Here is an 18,758-nt window from a genome sequence, read left to right as displayed (position 1 = left end):
TTGATTTTACACATAGAGACTGAAGTGTAATAATATGACATGGAACTTAATATTTCCATCGCTTACAACAATAGAATAATAAAATACAGGGAGAGGACTGAGCACTGAAGTTGCTGTAAGTTGCTGTTTTAGGAGAAAACTATTATTCTTTTTAAGGACCTCTTCAGCAAACAATTGACAAAAGGGGAAAAGTTAGGAGTAGGAAAAGAGTATTGAACAATCAATAGGTGGCGGAGTGACAGTAATACACAGCAGAAAAAGCATGTTACATAAACATCAGGGTACAGAAAAGAAGTGTTGGCGCACTGCACAAAGTCCCTGAACCGTATCAAGTAAAGGCGTAAAGTTTAGATCTTTAGAAAGGAAACGACCGACCTGTTGGATGCACGATGACCAAGACCAAGAGTGCTGAGGGGGAACAAGTGTGTCAAATGTAAATGAATGAGTTGGGGTGTGATTTAGTGCCATCTGTTGGACAGTAGTGGTACTGTTGATTTCACAAGCTTTGCCACAATGAAGACAACAGGAGGACATTATACAACTTTATTCATCGGCAATATTATTTCTTGGGTTGAATACAAAGTGTATCAGGATGCATAAAAAGCCCAGTTTACGCTTCAATGAGTATCATCAGGATATGGTTGCTACATTGGGATATTAAAACAGGCTACGCTCAATTGTATTATATTGTATTGATTAAACGTGTCAAATGTTGGAGGCATGACTGTCTTCTGTGTTTGCGAGTGTGTGTGTCAGAGTTTTCTGAAAGTGATTCTTGGTGGCGTCTCGGGCTGGAGGATGAGGGTGCATGTGGTTTTGAGGTCCTCTGAGGACGACACGCTGAGATGGAAGTTCAGCAGGATCTAAACAGAGAGGGAGGAGGGAGAGGAGACAGAGGAAGGGAGGATGCAGGGAAGCAGAGGGGGAGGAGGTGATGGAGACGTAAAGACAGAGTGGACAGGAAGGAGAAGAGCAGACGTTAAGAAGGATCACATTTATGCTAATCAGCAGCAACAGTGGTGTACTCAACATATCATACGTTTAGAACACAATGTTAAAGATTTAACACAGGGATCCTGAACCGTTTTTCCTTATAACCCCGTAACAGTAAAGCAGTCGACTCCTTGTCACATTTAAGGAGTTGTAGTAGATCCACCAAAAATACTTTTTCTCAAAACTTCTAGAAGGGTTTCATTCAAATAACGGTTGTATGCCTAAAGAGGTCAAATGAACCAGTATATTATAGAAAAGTCTTTGAAAAACCCAGCAGAACTCTTTTTCCTTTCCCATTCATCGTTTCACGACCCTCCAGATTCCTCTTGTGGCTCTTTGGAGGGGCTCGACCCCTAAGTTGGTAAACACTGAATCAAACCACCTGAGGCATCATTATCAATACTTACTTTTACTTGTAACAGAGCATTTTAGCATTGTGGAACTGGTACTTTGACTTAAGTAAAGGTTCGGAGTACTTCTTTAATCTTGTCTATCCATCCGTCTGTCTTTCCTTCCATAAAATCCAACATTTCCAACTCTTTTCTTTCCTCTTGCATTGCATCCTTTCTCTCTGACTCCATCCTCCTTCACTCACATGCATGAGCAAGAGCTGCATCTCGTTCTCAGCAATCCTCCTCCCGACACACTGCCTCGCCCCGAACCCAAACGCCAGGGAGCGAAACCCTCCTGCCCCTTCTCCTTTTTGGCCGTCCTCTCTGCTGCTGCCCCACCGGCCGGGATCGAAGCGGTGTGGCTCCTGAAACACCTCTGCACTCCTTCCCAGAGGGTAAAGACAGGCCTGGACCATCGTCTGAGGGGAGAGTTGATGAGCGTCAAGCTGTAGCACTCAATACACCTGAATGTGTCGGTAGTATATGTGAGGATCTGATCACTCACCCCGGCAGGAATGTGGTAATTCTGAAGAACAATATCTTTGATTGGATACCGCTGCACTGTGGTTCCCACCGGATATAACCTGACACACACACGCACACACACACACACACACACACACACACACACACACACACACACACACACACACACACACACACACACACACACACACACACACACACACACACACACACACACACACACATAGTTATAATAAAGGTACAGTGTGGTGGCCGCTATGTACTTGATAGAAACTGGGAGGCAACAGAGTACTTGCAGAGATCCAGCAAAGAGTGTGAATGTGGCCCACGAACAGGTTAATCAGGCCACGAGCAGATGGATGTGTCTTAAATATGATGTACCTTAGAACCTCCTTGATTGTGCCTTTTAGCAGTGGCGCCCCCTGCAGGGCTCTCTGAGGATCACCACCAGCTTGTGGCCATGACGTCCTCACCTGCTTCCTCACCCTCTCCTGCACCTCCGGGTTACGGCCCAGCTCAAAAAGAGCAAACTGCAGGGGCACCGCTGTCTGCAGAGAGGGGACATGGAATCAGTTATGCCGAGGTATACACAAACACACAAAGAAGACACACACACACACACACACACACACACACACACCGTGTCGACGCCTCCAGCCATCAGCTCAGTGATGTTGGCTTTGATAAGGTCTAAAGATAGCTGGCCTTTCTCCATCAGTTGGCCCAGAACCCCGGTGTACTGGCCTCCAGCTGCAGCCTCGGAGCCCCGAGCCTGCGAGGAAGACAGGCGCTGGTACCCCTTCTGGATCCTCGCCTCCGCTGCAAGACGACCAGGACAGGATGACAGAGTCAAGTAAGCTAGGAATAGTGAAGGGGGATACTGAAAGAGACTGAGGACAGTTGCCATAGGAGCCCAATGAGTGCTGCCAACCGTGGCTGAAGATGTGGTCCCATGCACTGGCGTGCTGCGTCCACAGGGGAGCGCCGACGAGGAGCATCAGGCGAGGGGGCAGGTAGAGGAGAGGAGGGGTCGTGGCCAGCATTCGCTCCACGGCCCAGATGAACTTCTGGGACTCCAGGGAGGGCGATGAGGAGAAGAGGCCAATTCGCTCCCCGTAGATCACATGGCAACTAGCTATAGGGGGATGTGAGGGTGTGTGTGAGGGTGTATGAGTGTGTATGTGAGGGTGTATGTGAGTGTGTATGTGAGTGTGTATACAAGGGTGTATATGAGGGTGTATGTGAGTGTGTATGTGAGTGTGTATGTGAGTGTGTATGTGAGTGTGTATACAAGGGTGTATATGAGGGTGTATGTGAGTGTGTATGTGAGTGTGTACGTGAGGGGGAGAGACAACCGACCGTGTTTCAAGGTGAGCAAACAATCTGAAACAAGTGGACACACTGTTTTTGAAAATGTGTTAACCCAGCCAAGGCTTCACTGCATAAATGAACTTCAGGTTGACAGTTTGTTTAAGTAGATTATAAAACCGCCTGGCTTATATGTTCATGTTCAAATTTAAGCTTTGAAGGATTACATGTCCCTATGGGTTGAGGATATTCTAAGATGAAGCCTGAGAGAGTCTGCAAGAGCAAGAAATTATTACATGTTTTTCACAGAGGTCTGCCTCTCCTCCAGCAGACATCACAGCAGACAACACCACCTATCAGACACGCTGGTATTATATCAACTCACACTGACTGGAATAGAGTTTCTTGCACGTCTATTCCTATCCCGGGTTAGTACCTGGCTTCATGTGCCGTAGTCCATTAGGAGTGCAGGCTAGCATGACTCTCTCTCTCTCTCTCTCTCTCTCTCTCTCTCTCTCTCTCTCTCTCTCGCTCTCTCTCTCCCATCTTAACTTGGCATGGTGCAGATATAGACTGATGAAAGGAAGAGCGGACCTGGTGAAAGAATGCTGGAACTTTGATCATCTTTGTTCTATTTTTAGAGGTGCATGTTCTCTTACGGCTATAATATGTTAACAACAGATATGCCTCCGGTTAAAATTAGGTTTGGCTGTCATAAGAGGTGAGAATATTATTATTGTGTAATTCCTCTGACGTTAGATGCCGTCATGGCCTACGTCAGCGTTTGCGACTCAACTCAAAGAGCTGATGGTTAGGGTGAGTGAAAGTCTGTCCAAGAGGGAGGTGACATTAAGAGGAGACACCCCAGTTGAATGATAAGGTAAACACCATGAAACGTGTAAACTTTTGTATTACAAGTTTTCTGTTCCGATATCTTTTAAAATATGTTCTCGATATATGTTTCTAAAAAAGAAACCTGAACATTGGATGAAGTCAGGTTTAAAATTCTTATTATATTAGAAACGTCAAATCAGAAAATACTATCAAAAGTCCCCCCCAAAAAAATGGTTTTAGGAAATACATTGTCTATAAATCAGGAGTTGAATGATATCTGTAAATAGAATATAGATATGAATCTACACCGGCAAGTTTGGTGTATGTGATACCGACATGACATGATATTTGTGAAGCCGTTGGCTTTCTCAGAGTAAAAGAGACATGCTAACTTTTGGTGAATTTATAACAAATCTATTGATCAATTGGACAAAGTATAGTAAGATAAACACCTAAATGTGTATTTTGGATGGTTTTCTTTTCACTACTCTAAAAAGAAGACATTTAATGGTAGAAAAATAGCTCAAAATCAGTGTTGATTATTGCTGGATGAAAACTCATCATGTGTACTTAAACTGTGCAATCAGACACAAGAATACACAAAGAAATCACAGGTCACAAATCACTGGGGGTGATGACCTCTGACCTTCTAGTGCAAAGCGGAAGAGGTCAGGACTGGGATCCATGGTCAGACTGCGCTTCCCCTCCTCGCCCTTCCCTTCCCTCTCAACCCTCGCCTGCAACATTTGGCAGAAATCCTTCGCAACCACGTCAAGCAGGGGGAGGAAACGCCTCACGGGCGCACTCATCATCACCTCCTTGTTGAGCAGCAGACGGTCAGCTCGCCACTCCTCACCGTTCCTGTGGAGAGAACATTTGGAACGAGGCATCAAAGTGACCCGCTTCACTTCTGCTCAGTGATTGTGACGCAAAGAAACTCTCCCAGGCGGATGTGCTGTTCTGCTACTAGAATATAAAAATATAGATATAGTGTAAAGTAGAGAGGGTGTGTCCAAGTCAGTTAGTGTTTTCCCTTTTCCTTAACCTGAACCCTAACAAAGCCCTAACCCGCAAACGGTTCTCTTGTCTGATGCTTAACTGCTACTATTTATTTCTGCAATGCTTCTGCAAATCCGAGGACAGATTACAAGCTGATTGGTGTCTGGGCACAGACATGTGAAAGGCTAACCCTAACCCTAACCTTCTCCTCACTCACAAAGCCCTCCATAGTCAGGCCCCCTCCTACCTCACCGACCTGCTCCACCACCACACTCCATCCCGTCAGCTCCGCTCCTCTGATGCTGATCTCCTGTCCATCCCACATAGGACCAAGCACCGGACGTGGGGTGACAGAGCCTTCTCTATATCTGCCCCCTCCCTCTGGAACTCTCTCCCCAAACTCATCCGGGACTGCACTGATATTTCCTTATTCAAATCGCAAATCAAAACCCACCTGTTCAGAACTGCTTTTAATGTGTGATTGTTTGCTCCATGTTTTTATTATTTTTATTTATTAGGGTCCGAGCGACTGAGAAAGTCCCTATTTGTTTTACCTGTTTTTTAGTTATTATTTATTTATTCTTATTTATTTATTTTTAGCTTTTAGGATGTTATAATTATGTGAAGTGTCTTTGAATATAAATTCAATGCATTATTATTATTATTATTATTATTATTAACCCTCCTAAATAGAAGCAAGAAACCCAGACTGAAAGACAAAAAGACACACATCTTGACGGCAGCATTGCTTGTCGTCTTTTTCTGCGTCTTTATGGTCATTTTACATCTTTCTGTGGTTGCTTCGCATCACTTTGTAATCATACTATCATCGTGTGTCTCTTTGTGTTCTTTCTCTTTGACTAAAATTGTCAGAATAATTTGAATGATGCTACAATCACATTCATATTCAAAGAGCTTTAAAAAGCTACACCAACAAGAGAATAGCTGAATACCTTCCACAACTGATTGAATGACCCACAAAATGAGCAGGATTGTGATGACACAAGTGATTACATGCACTTACACACACACACACACACACACACACACTAAACATGTTTCACTCACTTAAAGGGACATTGTCTTGACTTATTCATTAAAACAACATTTATTTGAGTCCAATCACTTTGTAAACTCTGTTTTTAAAGGTGCTATATAAATAAAGTTATTATTATTATTATTATATCACCACAAAATGAGTGACACACACACACGTCACACATGTACACAGGAGTGGTACTGACTTGAGGAAGACTCCCTTGCTGAGCTGGCGGGTCTCTCTGTGGGTGGCCCAGGGCTGCAGGGTCATTCGTCGGGGGTGCAGGCCCTCTGAGCGAAACAGCTCAGCGATGTCCAGCGGCAACATGATGTTCACGCTGCTTTGGGTGCCCACGTGCTCCCTACACACAGATACACACAGGAAGGCGTCAACTCATTTGCGCTACTGCGTCATAAATACATTGGATGATCAAATCTTTCTCTCGTCAATCAAACGTCAATGCCACACTGAAGGCATTGACACCACCCCGCCATCGTACCTGTAGATGGGGCCGAGGGCGTCGAAGGTCCTCTCCGTGTGCTTGTGGAGCTGCCGGAAACGATCTTCTCTCCAGAACTTCACCAAGTTGATCCAGCCGCTCCTCCCTGTGTGAGGGATCTCCTCAAAGCTTCGCACCCGACCATCCACACCTCTCTTTCTAACTCCTGTACCCTCAGCTCCTTTTCTCCCCTCCGACTTCCCCTGTGCCAGCGTCCCTGCTGCCATCATACAAAAAGCTCTTTGCTGTGCGACACCACAAAGCAGATGTGTGGACCCGCAGGTGGCCTGTGTTCTGACACACACAGTCACTCGGATGTACATGCTCCTCACGGTCCAAAACGAGATGCGTCCTGTCGGCCTCATCCGGTGTTGTGACTCCGCTCGTTGTCGTCTCTGCATGACCGTTTATTTCCCTCCTTCATCCTCAACCTCATACCCTTGAACCTGCTCTATATCGCTCTGATGAACTGATAGTGGATGATGATTTATAGATGTGAAGCTCAAGAGTTCAAGAGAATCACAACAGAGCCCAAAAGTCAGGCTGATCCAGAACACACACAAACACACACCGCATAAAGGCCGAGAAAAAGAGAGACTCCAGCTGCTCAAAGATGTCTTTATTAAAACATTTTTGTCAAAGCTCGTGAAGCAAAAAATAAAAAGGACCGTGACTGCCTATCAGTTTGTAGGAAAACTACAAGGTTTTGTGGTGAGTTCGTTTTTTCTGCTTCCTGTTGTATAAAAACCTTTGACTAGGCAGCGGAAAACTAATTAAGAAACAAATTGCTTATAAGTTCTCTCTACGATATTCAGAGCATCAATATAACTATGTAGATATAGTGGAGTAATGTCTACCTGAGCAGCGAGCAGAAATCTAATAACGGCGTCCCAACCGATTGGCTTAGTGCCCACCCCGGTTCCCCCTCAGGTAAACACTGTTAGCACTGTTAGCACTGTTAGCTGTCGCGCTGTCAGCTACGAGCCACCAGCTCGGCCGTCGCCATGAGAGCTGTGTGAAAACAATAGATATGCTCTGAGGTTTGAATCGCACATCTTTAGAACTTGGCTCACATACTTGGATACAAATTAAATCCATGTGATATAGATCAGAGATTATATACAAAGAGACAGTAAAATAATGAGGTTCCTTACTTGTGAATAGATCACTTGGATCTATGTCATTTAGAGAGAAGTGGCATTACAAAGAAACTACAGTCGCTCCTAGATTACATAATACATAATGTCATGAACAAATTAGGCCTACTATAATTACAAAATGGGGCTCAACATGAGGTGAAATTATGATCAACCCTTTTACAGGAAATATGAAAACCTCATTTTCACTATCGACTAATATAACACCACATTAAGATAAGAACTTGAGCCATTATTTTAGTTATTACTACAATTGTTGTATCACAAGATAAAACACAACATAACACCACTTGTGAGGTAACTTTCACTGACAGGTGTATTCATCAGATTATTATCAGGGAATTTATTATATTTGCAGGTTTGATCACTCAAATTGATATTTAGTTAAGCTATCTGGCGTGTTAGTATTATTGCTACATAAAAGACACAAGGAGCGTCTGAATGACAGGTTTATGTAACAGAAGTGTGTGTGTAAGATGTTGAAGCCCAGTTTGTGTGTGAGCAGCCGTCATGCATGAGGGTCCCCTGCTGTTGCCCGGCACTGAGCCAACACACTGAGAAGGCGGTGTACCGATCTTCCCTTATATTGATCACATATTGATCACATGACTTTACAAGTTGCTGGTGCAGGAGTGGACGTCTTGCTGTGTTTCCTTCCTTTATGCTCCCCGGTGCCAAAGCTGAGGCCTTGAAAGGCGCTCAGCAGGTTAAAGCCGTCGTCCTTAGTTTTGGTTTCAGGATGAATGATCTTTGACAGCTTGCGGGGGAGCGACACTTTTCCTCCAACAGATTTCAGGTGGTTTGTGTCCTTGGGGCTCTAATCATGAATACAAAAAACAGAAGAAGAAAATAACTTCATGCCCTGAATTATTTCTGTATTTGTCTGCATCCCTCTTTCCCACACTACAGGCAGCATTGATAACAAATAGAAAATCACCTGTTAAGTGATGGCCTATTTGTTTAATGCAGGTTGTGCATATTTTAATGAACCAGCACGCGATACAGGAAAAGAAGCCAAATCTGACTCGCTTGTTGAATCACATGTTTTCTGATCGAGGCAGCAACACATAAGTAAAACTGGCTGCTTTATTTTGTCTCACAGTTTGTGGGTTGGGATTCACTCCAGATATTCAAATGTATGTGCAAAAGCACTGCAAGTGAGATTTCCATGATATGTCCCCTTTAAAATATGTTATGGAACTAATTTGATGAAGCTTGGACGCTTAGGGGTAAAACATAAATAAATAAAGAAATAGTCAGTATATGTGGAAATGGACATGGATATATTGATATACAGTAACAGTACATGTTGGACCAAAGAATATTGGAAAGTTTGTGAAAGTATATATATATATATATATATATATATATATATATATATATATATATATCACACAGCACATTATTTCTTCCCCAAAAACTCCTTCCTTGTCCCAGACCCTAGCTCAAATTAGTCTCCTGATGAGACGTCCCGCTAACCAAACAAACTAAATGAACATAAATGCTGAAGGTTTTTTTTCTCATTCTATTAGAAACATGAGCACCGACCTCAGACAGCTGATATTTTCTCCTGAAGTGAGCTCTCATGGCTGCTCTCTCTGCATTCTTCTGAGCGTTCATTGCTTCCCGTAGATTTCTGTAAACACAGCAGACTAAAACACAAATTCACCTGACGTATTGCAGACAGAATGTAATTAAAGCAGCGACTCAGGGCTGTGACTCAGAATTAATTAGATTTCCGTCTCTAATGAAAGCAAATACAAGCAGCGGGGTCTTGTCACTTTTACTTGAGTAGAGGTAGGATGTGTTTCTGAAGTTGTCCACTTGCCTCTCCTTCTCCAGGTCCACCTGGTACGAGCAGATGAGTGATGGGTCTTTGGGGTGGGACGGTCGAAGAGGAGGGCTCCTCTCCGACCGCTTGCATCCTCCTCTTCCTCTCCGACCTCTGCCCCTCTTGTTCCTGTGTTTGGCAAACAATGTCCTCCCCTTCACCTGTGACACCCAGCTTGTCAGCTTCCTGATGGGCGTCTTCAGCAACTTTTTCCCTCTCACCACAGACTCCATGATGCACCGGGGCTCTCGGGGTGGGAGGGAATGACCACAGCCCTACTTCTTAACCAGGTGTTGGTGAATAAATGAACGTTTTCTCCTTCGCTCATGTTGCGTTGCTCGGACAGGACACACACACACAATCTAAGGTCCTGTGGCGTCTATAACTCAGATTTAGACCTGCCAAGGACAAGGACGTCAGTCAGACAAGACTCAGACACACAGACTTAGTTAACTCTTTCACAATGTTACAAGCACAGATGAAGTGTTGGTGATTGAGAGGAAAAGGGAATATACAAGCGAAAGAAGGAAACCAAAACTCAAACATAATGTACGGATTCTTATTCAGGCCACGTATCACTATTAATTCACACACAATATTAACATGTTTGTCCTGTCCACAGTTGTCTTACCCATGCAGGTGGTCACAGTAGACCAAAGACTTACAGCCGAAAATCCAGATAAAGCTCCAGCCAGATGGCTTCCACCACAACCAGACAATCCCCCAAAGCTTCAGAACAAATCAGAGAGAACAAGAAGAAAGCGCAGGAGACTCTCCACAAGATGTTGTTCCTGTGCTCATTGACCCTCACAGGAGAAAATGACTGCTTGTTGGTCCAGGTTTCTTCTTCTTCTGCTTCTGTCCTCCACACTCACCCCCTCTTCAACACCCCCTACTCTCCCATACAGATCGCTACTTAAAGGACTTAATGAGGTGAATCTCGTTAGCCGTGGCAGGTAATGAACCCGATGACTCACATGTTTGTGATGGAGATTTAGAGACATGAGCTGATGTCATGTTGAGTGACACACGCATGTATTCACAGGCGTGACATTGGTGTTGTTGGATCTCAATTGTGCTCTTATGATGCTACATTTAGTTTTTGTTGAAAGCCATTCAATTAAGACAATTATCAAGATACAACATGATTTCATCTTCCCAAAAACAAAGTCAGTATTTGTCTCTCTGGATATCTAGAGGTGAAGAAATGAAGCAATGAACACAGATTTGGGGAGAGGAAATTAAACAAAGAGACACCTGCATGGAGAGTCTGGACTGAGACAGCAGCATCTGAGTCATAGAGAGAAGATAAGATTATTTACGAGCTGCCCAAACTATTAAAGAGGAAGTCACAGAGTGAGATCATCCCTCTAAATATATATATATATATATATAGAAATATAAATACAGGTCAGAAAAAAATGTTTTTCTCATTTGTGGTTGTTTAGTTTTCTGTTTTGTTAATGTTTGTTGTTCTCCTTAAGTTGAGAACTAAATTAAATACAAATATAAAGTACTAAATGAACATCTAATAAATGTGCCTTTGTTTGTGTTTTCAATGGTTTTACACACTCTAATGTAGTTACAACTTCTCCTATGAAGACATATTTTTCATCATTACACTTTTATTTTATTATATTGTCATTCAGTCTAGTTATTGACACATAATTAAGAAATACTTAAATCTGCTTACTTTCATAATAGTATGTTTAATCATTCATGAACGACAATCAGAATCAGAAGAGTTTTTTGCCAACTACGTTACACATACAAGGAATTTGGCTCAGCGAATGGTTTACATGAAGCTAATGAGTGCTGAATTGGGGAAGTTAAGTGTTACCCATGTGCATTCCTGTATTTCCTCTTTGCACATTTTCTGTGTTAGAATATCTTTGAATGTCTCCCCTCGGTGAGGCCTACTCTAATGTCCTCGTTGGCCCTCCCTCCTCTAAACTCTTCACCCAGCCCACTTAATGTCCTTCGATCCCTTGTATCCTTCTTTCCTTTTCCCGACCAGACCACTTTGGTTTCTGACATGCGGGGGGGGGGGGACACTTTAATGCCTTAACAAGATCACCCAGACAAGCCACTCCTCCTTCAAGCTCATGTTCAGTGACAGATCTGGGATCAGTTCACTCATCCAACCGTCGACCCTGTGTCAACAGTATTTCTCCTTGGAGGTTGAGCACGTTACCAACCGTACATCTGAGATACGCTAATATTCTCTAATTTCTTATATCAGCGGAGGATTTTTGATTAATCAATAAGACACACAACGCCTGTCAATTATTAACATAATCAAGCTAATTTTTGATGAGCAATGCACACTTTGTAAAATCCAGTGTGTAATGTTGGCTTGTGTGCGTGTGTCTGAAAGAATTCTCAGACATTTGAATTTAGCCAATTTCACCATCAGGGGATTCACTCAAACGTCTTGTGAACGTAGTATTTCTTTCTTCAAATGGCTCTCAGCCATGACCATTTTGGGGGGAATTAAAAATGGACTTCTCCAATGAGCTAGAGACAGACCAGAAAGCCTGCAATACCAGAAACAAACAGCAATACAGACTAGATTTAGACTTTCTTCATTTCATCCAAGACATTACAGTCGTGTGTTTTGTGTAATTCCATTTATTATTAACTGCTTCTCCTATTTAGGGTCGCGGGGCGCTGGAGCCGATTCCAGCTGGTTCACCCTGGACAGGTCATATAGAGACAGACAACCATTCTCATATTATTGCAGACTGATACCAGAGTTGTGAAATATTGTGGTCCTGCAGCTAAGACATCTTATAATACAACCATGTATCATTCTCCCATTTCATTCCACATATAATATCATGTCATTTGACTTTGGCCTAGTTGTGTAAACTAAAAATCTAAGTTCTGTATTTAACACAAAGACATTGATTTACTTTCTTTCAACAAATCTCCATTCACACATAACAATCTGTGATGCTCATGCCTATTGACAGCCTAAATGTACTTTTAGCATTGCCAAGGAAGAAGATCAGATACACAAACTCATACATACCCTCATTATACACACATACAAGTACACACAACCTCCCACACAAACACACACAAAATAATTATTTAACTACTAAAGAAGACATTCAATAACAAATTTATTTAAAAAAATACACATATTATTGTTATATTAGCGTAACACTGAAAATATACTTTTAAAAGTTGCATATAAGCTTTAGTAGCTACATTTTAGAGGTACAGTTCTATTTGTTCACATTTTGAAGCTGACTTGATGTACTTGCATGTGACGATCAGTCAGACAACAGCTGATGGTTCTGCACGTTTTAGCCCATTTACTTTCATTCACATATATTGATTAGCTCACCGTTTCATCCATCGGTTTTTCACTCATTTCTGTTTGTTTCTATCAAGTTTTAGCTTTCTTTTCAGCCGCAGCTGACTGAGTTACCTGATCAGCACCGAGCGACAGACAAAGGTGAACATGGTGCAGCGTTTAGCGTCCAAAGAGACAGACATTCCCCTCAGAAACTGATGGAGATCAAAATCAGAGCTAAAAGAGAGTGAATAATGGACTTTTCATCAGGTGGTCAGGAACACAACAGAAAAAAAAGTTATGTGTCTGCTGGGTGTGTAAACAGCCAACGGTTAAATGTTTACAATAACAACTTAAAGAGTATATATCAGAATTGTGTTCACAGGTCAACGCGTCCTCATACAATAGTTAATGCATTTTCCTACGCAAGTTACGTGACAAATAAATCAACGTTAACTTCTCTTCGAGGCCGGTTGTTGTCTGACCCTTCCACAAGTCCCGCCCACCCTGTGGGCTGTTGCTGTCGGCTTCATGTTTACGTGGATTACATACAAATTGAGTCTGGAGGATACTTACGAATTAGAGCGTGGTATTTTTCATCGGTATAACTTTGAACACTGCATGAGAACAGAGTGTTTATGAAATCCATCGTATACTGTGAATAAAATGACCTTGAGTTGCCTCACTCTAATTATGTAGATGTTTTCTTTCCCATTTATAACTCAATCAGCTGACTGAGGGCGTCAACAATCATCTGGTTGGAGTCAAACAAATAACTGCTTTCTCTGCTGTTATTTCAGTGGACGGTTTGACACCACCCACCTCTACTTCCCCTCAAGTTTTCCTCAGCACCACCTGTCTATAGGGTCCTTCCATTGAGCATAAAATCAGTCTACTTGCCAAAGACTCTTCACATAAAGTATTTCTTAAACCTTTCATATTTTGCGCATTATAACAAGCAAAGCAATGCATAACTTCTTTAGCCCGCCTCTCCTGATTGAAATGTGTTGAGAAAGTAATACTGCACAGGGCCAAGTGTCTATTCAGGGTCTCGTCCGCTCATGTCACAGCTGTTCCTCCACACTTGACTCCTTCCTGGATGATGAAGAGGCAGGAAGAAGGGATGACAGCGGGCAGTGGAAAGAGAGATGCGTGTTGAGGGCTCGTACTCCAGCATCCTGTCCAAGAGGTCAAACAACTGGTGGTGTTCTGTTCCATGTGACAACAAGTACTTCTGAAAAACACACAGAGAGGAACGTGTTGTTGTAAGGAGTTAATGTGGCTCAGGTTTAAAGGTTTGCACCCGCCGCAGCTCACCCTCAATGGTTTGCACTTGGCTTTCACGTATCGTCCGGCCATGGAGCACTGATTCCAGTTGAGACGCCCACGGTGGAAATACTTCTGCTTTCTGTGAAGAATAAAATGATGTTTTGTCCCATAACATTTGTTTCCGTGTGTTTTGTATAACAATGTACGGGAGTCTGTTACCTGCTGCTTTGGATCATTCTCTGAGGAACCGGTCCCTGTATGCTCTCCATCATAGCAAGATGCTCCTTGTTGTCATGAGTCTAAAAGCAGAGATCATGTCAACAAGCTCACAATCATACTACTTTCAGCATGCTCTAATTTGACCAATATAATCCCACATGTGACCTGGTACAGGGTGAAGCCCTCGTAGTATTCAAACAGGATGCACCCGATACTCCACACGTCACATGGGTGACTCCAACCCAACGCTGTGAGAGAGAGAAGAGGGATTAAACCTTCAACACAACTGAATAGGACTGAACGCTCCCGGTCCCTCCCTGGTCTTAACCAACGTCTCTTACCCAGTATGACCTCTGGAGCTCGATAGTGTCGTGTAGAGATGACGGCCGAGTGGTGTTCGTGGTCGAAGGTGGCGCTGCCAAAGTCAACGAGTCGCACTGTGGTGTCATTTATTCTCCGCTCATTGCACTTCTGAAGGGAGACAGGAAGTAAACAAGACAACCCTTTAGCCACATTCACAACACTTTACTTGGCGATTAAATTGGAAGTAAGCACGCTGGTGTTAGTATTGATCCCCTTTTGCAAAGGAAAACTGTGCACATGCAACAGTTTTAACAAAGAGATTGGAGAGAAAGAACCAAAATAACCGAGTGCAGTCCGAGGCCCAGCTGACCACACACACACTCCCATAGATGGTCTGCAGCCAGCTGTCTTAAAGCTAACATCTGTACAGTTGGTACGTTGGCTGTTTGGGGCAAATATACACAAAGTGTACAAACAATCCAGAGGCAAAATTTGAGGCGATGACTTGAGGCTTCAAAAGAAAATGTGCTTCACTTCTGAGCACGTTGACATGTGTGCTGATTAAAAAGATGAGATACACCAGGTCAACGACTGGACATTAGAGGAGCTGGTAGGTGGGGTTCTGTTAGTCAGACAGAGCCAGGCTAGCAATCAGCCCAGTTTACAGTCTTTACGCTAAGCTAAGCTAACATCCGCTGTCAGTGAAAATCGACCTTCTGAGCTAACTCCCAAAATGTAGAACTTTGCTTTTACAGACTTTTGCAGTTGCCAAGACACACAAATGGGTTCTTGAGCAAAACGATTGAAACCACTAACCCATGTTCTCTTTCTGTTGACCAGATATGATGAGCCAGGCACACATTGTTTCCTTTAAGTTTCTGAAACACACTTTTTTTGTAAATAATCACACACAGTTATCTACTTAAGATAATGTTAAACCTGCCCCTGAATGTCCTGTGAAAACAGCAATTAGATCACTTAGAACACTATAAATAAGATTCCGGTTTGCTTCTTGGTGGCAACAACAATGGAGGCCAATTTTGGAGAGAGAGTTAGAGGACTGCAATTGCAATGCACTGTATTTTGTTTACAGTATACTACGTTCATGATCATCTTAAACTAATTATGCGTGATACTGTTTGTTGGTTAGTTAGATTAGTATTAAGAATAAACATGTTTGTTTGTTTTCCTTTTGCTTTTGAGTCCATTTACAACGCGCTACAAATAAAAATACCAAAGACTGTAGATAATCGTGTTTTATACTTAGGACATCAGTGGGCAGTCGGCATCTGGAACCAGCTATTATTTTGGTGTTTGTTCAAAGTTGTGATTTGTTTTGACAATATATTTGAATAAATTGTTTGCTTTTACAAGCGATGAAAGATATTTTTCTTATTTTGTGTATTATTTTGTTTTGGGGCAGAAAGGGCCAGAGTTTTCAAAATTGTAATAGTAGTTGCAAAAAAACTAGAAGTACAATAAATCAAAGTTTAACCAGTAAGTCTGCAAAGAATATTTACAAAACAGAAGATGTGTGCATTTGTAATTCAAATATCTTTGGCTAACCTGGGGGTTTGATTAAAAGCTTTGTGATTGTCTCACTGCTCATAAGAACAAAACAACATCTCATAAAAGATGCCACACATTGTCCCGCTCAGGTCTTCAAACATAACCTGTGCCTGAACACAAAATTTGCATCCAAATGAGCAACGACAGAGCAAATCTCCCAGGTCGCCCTGCCGCCACTAACCCCTGCTTATTTAACATCCCGTCGCTCTTTCACCCCCAAAGGTCCCTGCCTCCTGCCTGCAGTTGTTTACCTTCTCAGCGTTGTATACAAGGGAGTAGTCTGAGTTGACGAAGAGGATGTTCTCGGGCTTCAGGTCGGTGTGAGTCAGCTTGTTGTCATGGAGAACTGCAGTGAGAACAGAGGGAGGAGGGGAAGTAGATTGAGCCAATGCCCTCGTCTTGTCCAGTTCTTTGTTGTCAGTCAGACCGGGATAGAATAATAAATTATCTTTCACTTTAATCTGCATGGGGAACCAGGAGCACGTCTATCATCTTCAGTTAACAGTCACCCTCTAAATACCTACCTGCACGGGACAGCTGCTTTTAACCGCTTACTGTCCTCACTTACATTGATCCTAAAGTACAAGAGAAGAAGCAGCGGTACAGTTGGTGTGATGCGTGTTGGACTCACAGCGGACAGCGTGGCAGATCTGGTGGGCCATGTGTCGGATCTGGTTAATGGGATAAGGCAGGAAGTTGTTTGCTTTCAAGAAGTCAAAGGTGCTGAGAGACAACAGCTCAAAACAGATGCACATGTGGCCGTAGTAGTTAAACCAGTCCAGCATCTGCACACAGTGACTGATGGGAAAAGAAGATGGTGGTAATTGTTCAGCACAGCGTGGTAACTCAGGTCCAGTGCAAAGGAAGGGAGAAGAAACAAGCAACACGTACACATTAGTAAACATGTACATAGAAAAACATGTCCAGTTCAGTTCCCAGCATAATGCAAACAAGACCAGTAAGAGCACGGTTCAGAGCAGCACAGGTCAGTGGGTGGGAACTTGTGGCACGAGAGCTACCAAGGAGAGTTAAGTGGTCCGATTGCTGGAGCAAAGAAGCTGCTTTTGAACTGTGTGGTGTTGGTTGAGTTCAGACACACAGATGAAATGTATCAGACATGAAAAGCGTCTCAATGAGAAACTACTCACTGTCTGTTGTCTGGATCTCTCTTGCTGATCTTCTCCAAAACATTGATTTCCAGTTTGGCTGCTTCTCTGTATTTCTCCAAGTTCTTAATGATCTTCAGAGCAATTGGATTTCCTCCTCTGTGTTAAAACACGGCCGTTAAAAGCACTAAACACACATTGCATTTGGGTCCGAGTATCATTATTATTAGATGAAGCAAAGCACCTGCTGCGGTCCGAGCATTGCACCACCTTCCCAAAGGTTCCCTCACCTAGATTGTCGACTATCTCATCTGGAAGAGAATTTAAGGTTAAACTAAAGCCGGAGCGGTTTATTTTGCAACGGCTGCCAACACGTACAACTGATACCTACATCTGTCTTCGAGGACGTCCCCACTTTTGTAGATCAGGTGGCCGTTCTCAGTGTCTCTCTCATTATCGCCTGCAGCCCCACTGCTGCTTCGCTGGAAGCAAAGGCACATTTATGACAGGTGGAGCAAAAGAGAAATCTGGGTTGGGATCAACCTTCCTCTGTGCCTTTCCCCACTAACGGCTGAGACGACGCGAGTGACATCTGACCTATGGGGCTTAAAGGGCAAAGGTCATCAGGTGGATTCTTGAACACTGATACAAAACGTACGTGCAGACAAAAGCACACATAGCGAAACTAATCCGCATTCAAAGGAGCTTAGTTTGACACATTTCTCTATAATTGCAGACTGAATGCAGCCGTGATCAAATAAAAACATCCTCCAGAATGTGAGCTTTTGCATTGAGATTGATCCTGATGAGCCACGTTGGTTCTAAAGGAGGTTAATAAGAAATGTCAAATGACTTCTGGCCTCTTCGGAGGAGCGGAGGCTCTATTTCCATCCACATTCTGAGACTGTTATTAATATCAGAAGCCCAGCATGTGCTGAGGAGACACTTACTGCAGGACATGGGCCACGAAACAGACTGTACACAAACACATGTAAACACAAACAGACTGCACACACGATTTGTGGAGCTGGATGGAAAAGTTATGAATTAAACCACATAGTGCGAATGATTTCCGGTCAAATGTAAACCACGATGCAGAAGTGACAGTTGAGATTCTTTGTAGAAAGAAATAGAAGCAAGAAAACAACAAGTGCATACACAGAAACATGGAGATACTCACAGAGATGCAGAGGAAAATACAGTCCAGAAAACACTCATAGAGAGAGCACACTTCTGTCTTTCCCATTATGCAGAAGCACAGAGCTGCTCGGAGATGCTTCAGTGAAAGAGGATGGAGGAGCGTAATAAAGGTCAAGAGGAGAGGCAGGTGAAGCAAAAGCAGGACAACCAGACGACCAGGAGTTGTGGAGAGAAAAAGCACAAAGGACGGGACCATACAATATTAAAGCAACGGTAAAGTAAAATACAGCTTGCGGTGTTGCCCGCGGAA

The 18,758-nt window shown here is 43.1% G+C and overlaps 2 protein-coding genes across 2 annotated transcripts; both read right to left on the bottom strand.

Moving 5' to 3' along the window:
• Positions 1-752: 752 nt before the first annotated feature.
• Positions 753-9,342, bottom strand: LOC117745803 (cytochrome P450 11B, mitochondrial). Its single transcript, XM_034554345.1, has 11 exons — positions 9,256-9,342; positions 8,346-8,524; positions 6,551-6,877; positions 6,257-6,412; positions 4,660-4,874; positions 2,803-3,006; positions 2,512-2,690; positions 2,253-2,419; positions 1,891-1,969; positions 1,589-1,804; positions 753-863 (listed from the first exon to the last, which is right to left on the bottom strand). The coding sequence occupies exons 1-11, from the start codon at positions 9,325-9,327 to the stop codon at positions 753-755; spliced, it is 1,905 nt and encodes a 634-aa protein (XP_034410236.1). The 5' UTR covers positions 9,328-9,342.
• A 4,539-nt stretch (positions 9,343-13,881) lies between these two features.
• LOC117745802 (dual specificity protein kinase CLK2-like) lies at positions 13,882-18,554 on the bottom strand. Its single transcript, XM_034554344.1, has 11 exons — positions 18,489-18,554; positions 17,700-17,790; positions 17,553-17,619; positions 17,351-17,467; positions 16,834-17,000; positions 16,454-16,548; positions 14,672-14,801; positions 14,496-14,578; positions 14,331-14,410; positions 14,160-14,250; positions 13,882-14,076 (listed from the first exon to the last, which is right to left on the bottom strand). The coding sequence occupies exons 1-11, from the start codon at positions 18,552-18,554 to the stop codon at positions 13,882-13,884; spliced, it is 1,182 nt and encodes a 393-aa protein (XP_034410235.1).
• Positions 18,555-18,758: the final 204 nt, after the last annotated feature.

This window comes from Cyclopterus lumpus, chromosome 16 (genome assembly GCF_009769545.1).
Source record: "Cyclopterus lumpus isolate fCycLum1 chromosome 16, fCycLum1.pri, whole genome shotgun sequence".
Taxonomy (NCBI): domain Eukaryota; kingdom Metazoa; phylum Chordata; class Actinopteri; order Perciformes; family Cyclopteridae; genus Cyclopterus; species Cyclopterus lumpus.
This window is presented reverse-complemented; position numbering and strand designations above follow the sequence as displayed.

Bases quoted from the DNA above. Each gene is read 5' to 3' on its own strand.
- LOC117745803 (XM_034554345.1), bottom strand. From the start codon at position 9,327: ATGAACGCTCAGAAGAATGCAGAGAGAGCAGCCATGAGAGCTCACTTC. The intron at 8,525-9,255 runs GTCGGTGCTCAT...ATTCATGATTAG, and splicing joins GAAAATATCAGCTGTCTGAG to AGCCCCAAGGACACAAACCA. The intron at 4,875-6,256 runs GTCAGTACCACT...TTCTCTCCACAG, and splicing joins AGCAAGGGAGTCTTCCTCAA to GAACGGTGAGGAGTGGCGAG.
- LOC117745802 (XM_034554344.1), bottom strand. From the start codon at position 18,554: ATGGGAAAGACAGAAGTGTGCTCTCTCTATGAGTGTTTTCTGGACTGT. The intron at 14,802-16,453 runs GTAAACAACTGC...GTCTCCCTTCAG, and splicing joins TTGTATACAACGCTGAGAAG to AAGTGCAATGAGCGGAGAAT. The intron at 14,251-14,330 runs GTAACAGACTCC...TATTCTTCACAG, and splicing joins AGAATGATCCAAAGCAGCAG to AAAGCAGAAGTATTTCCACC.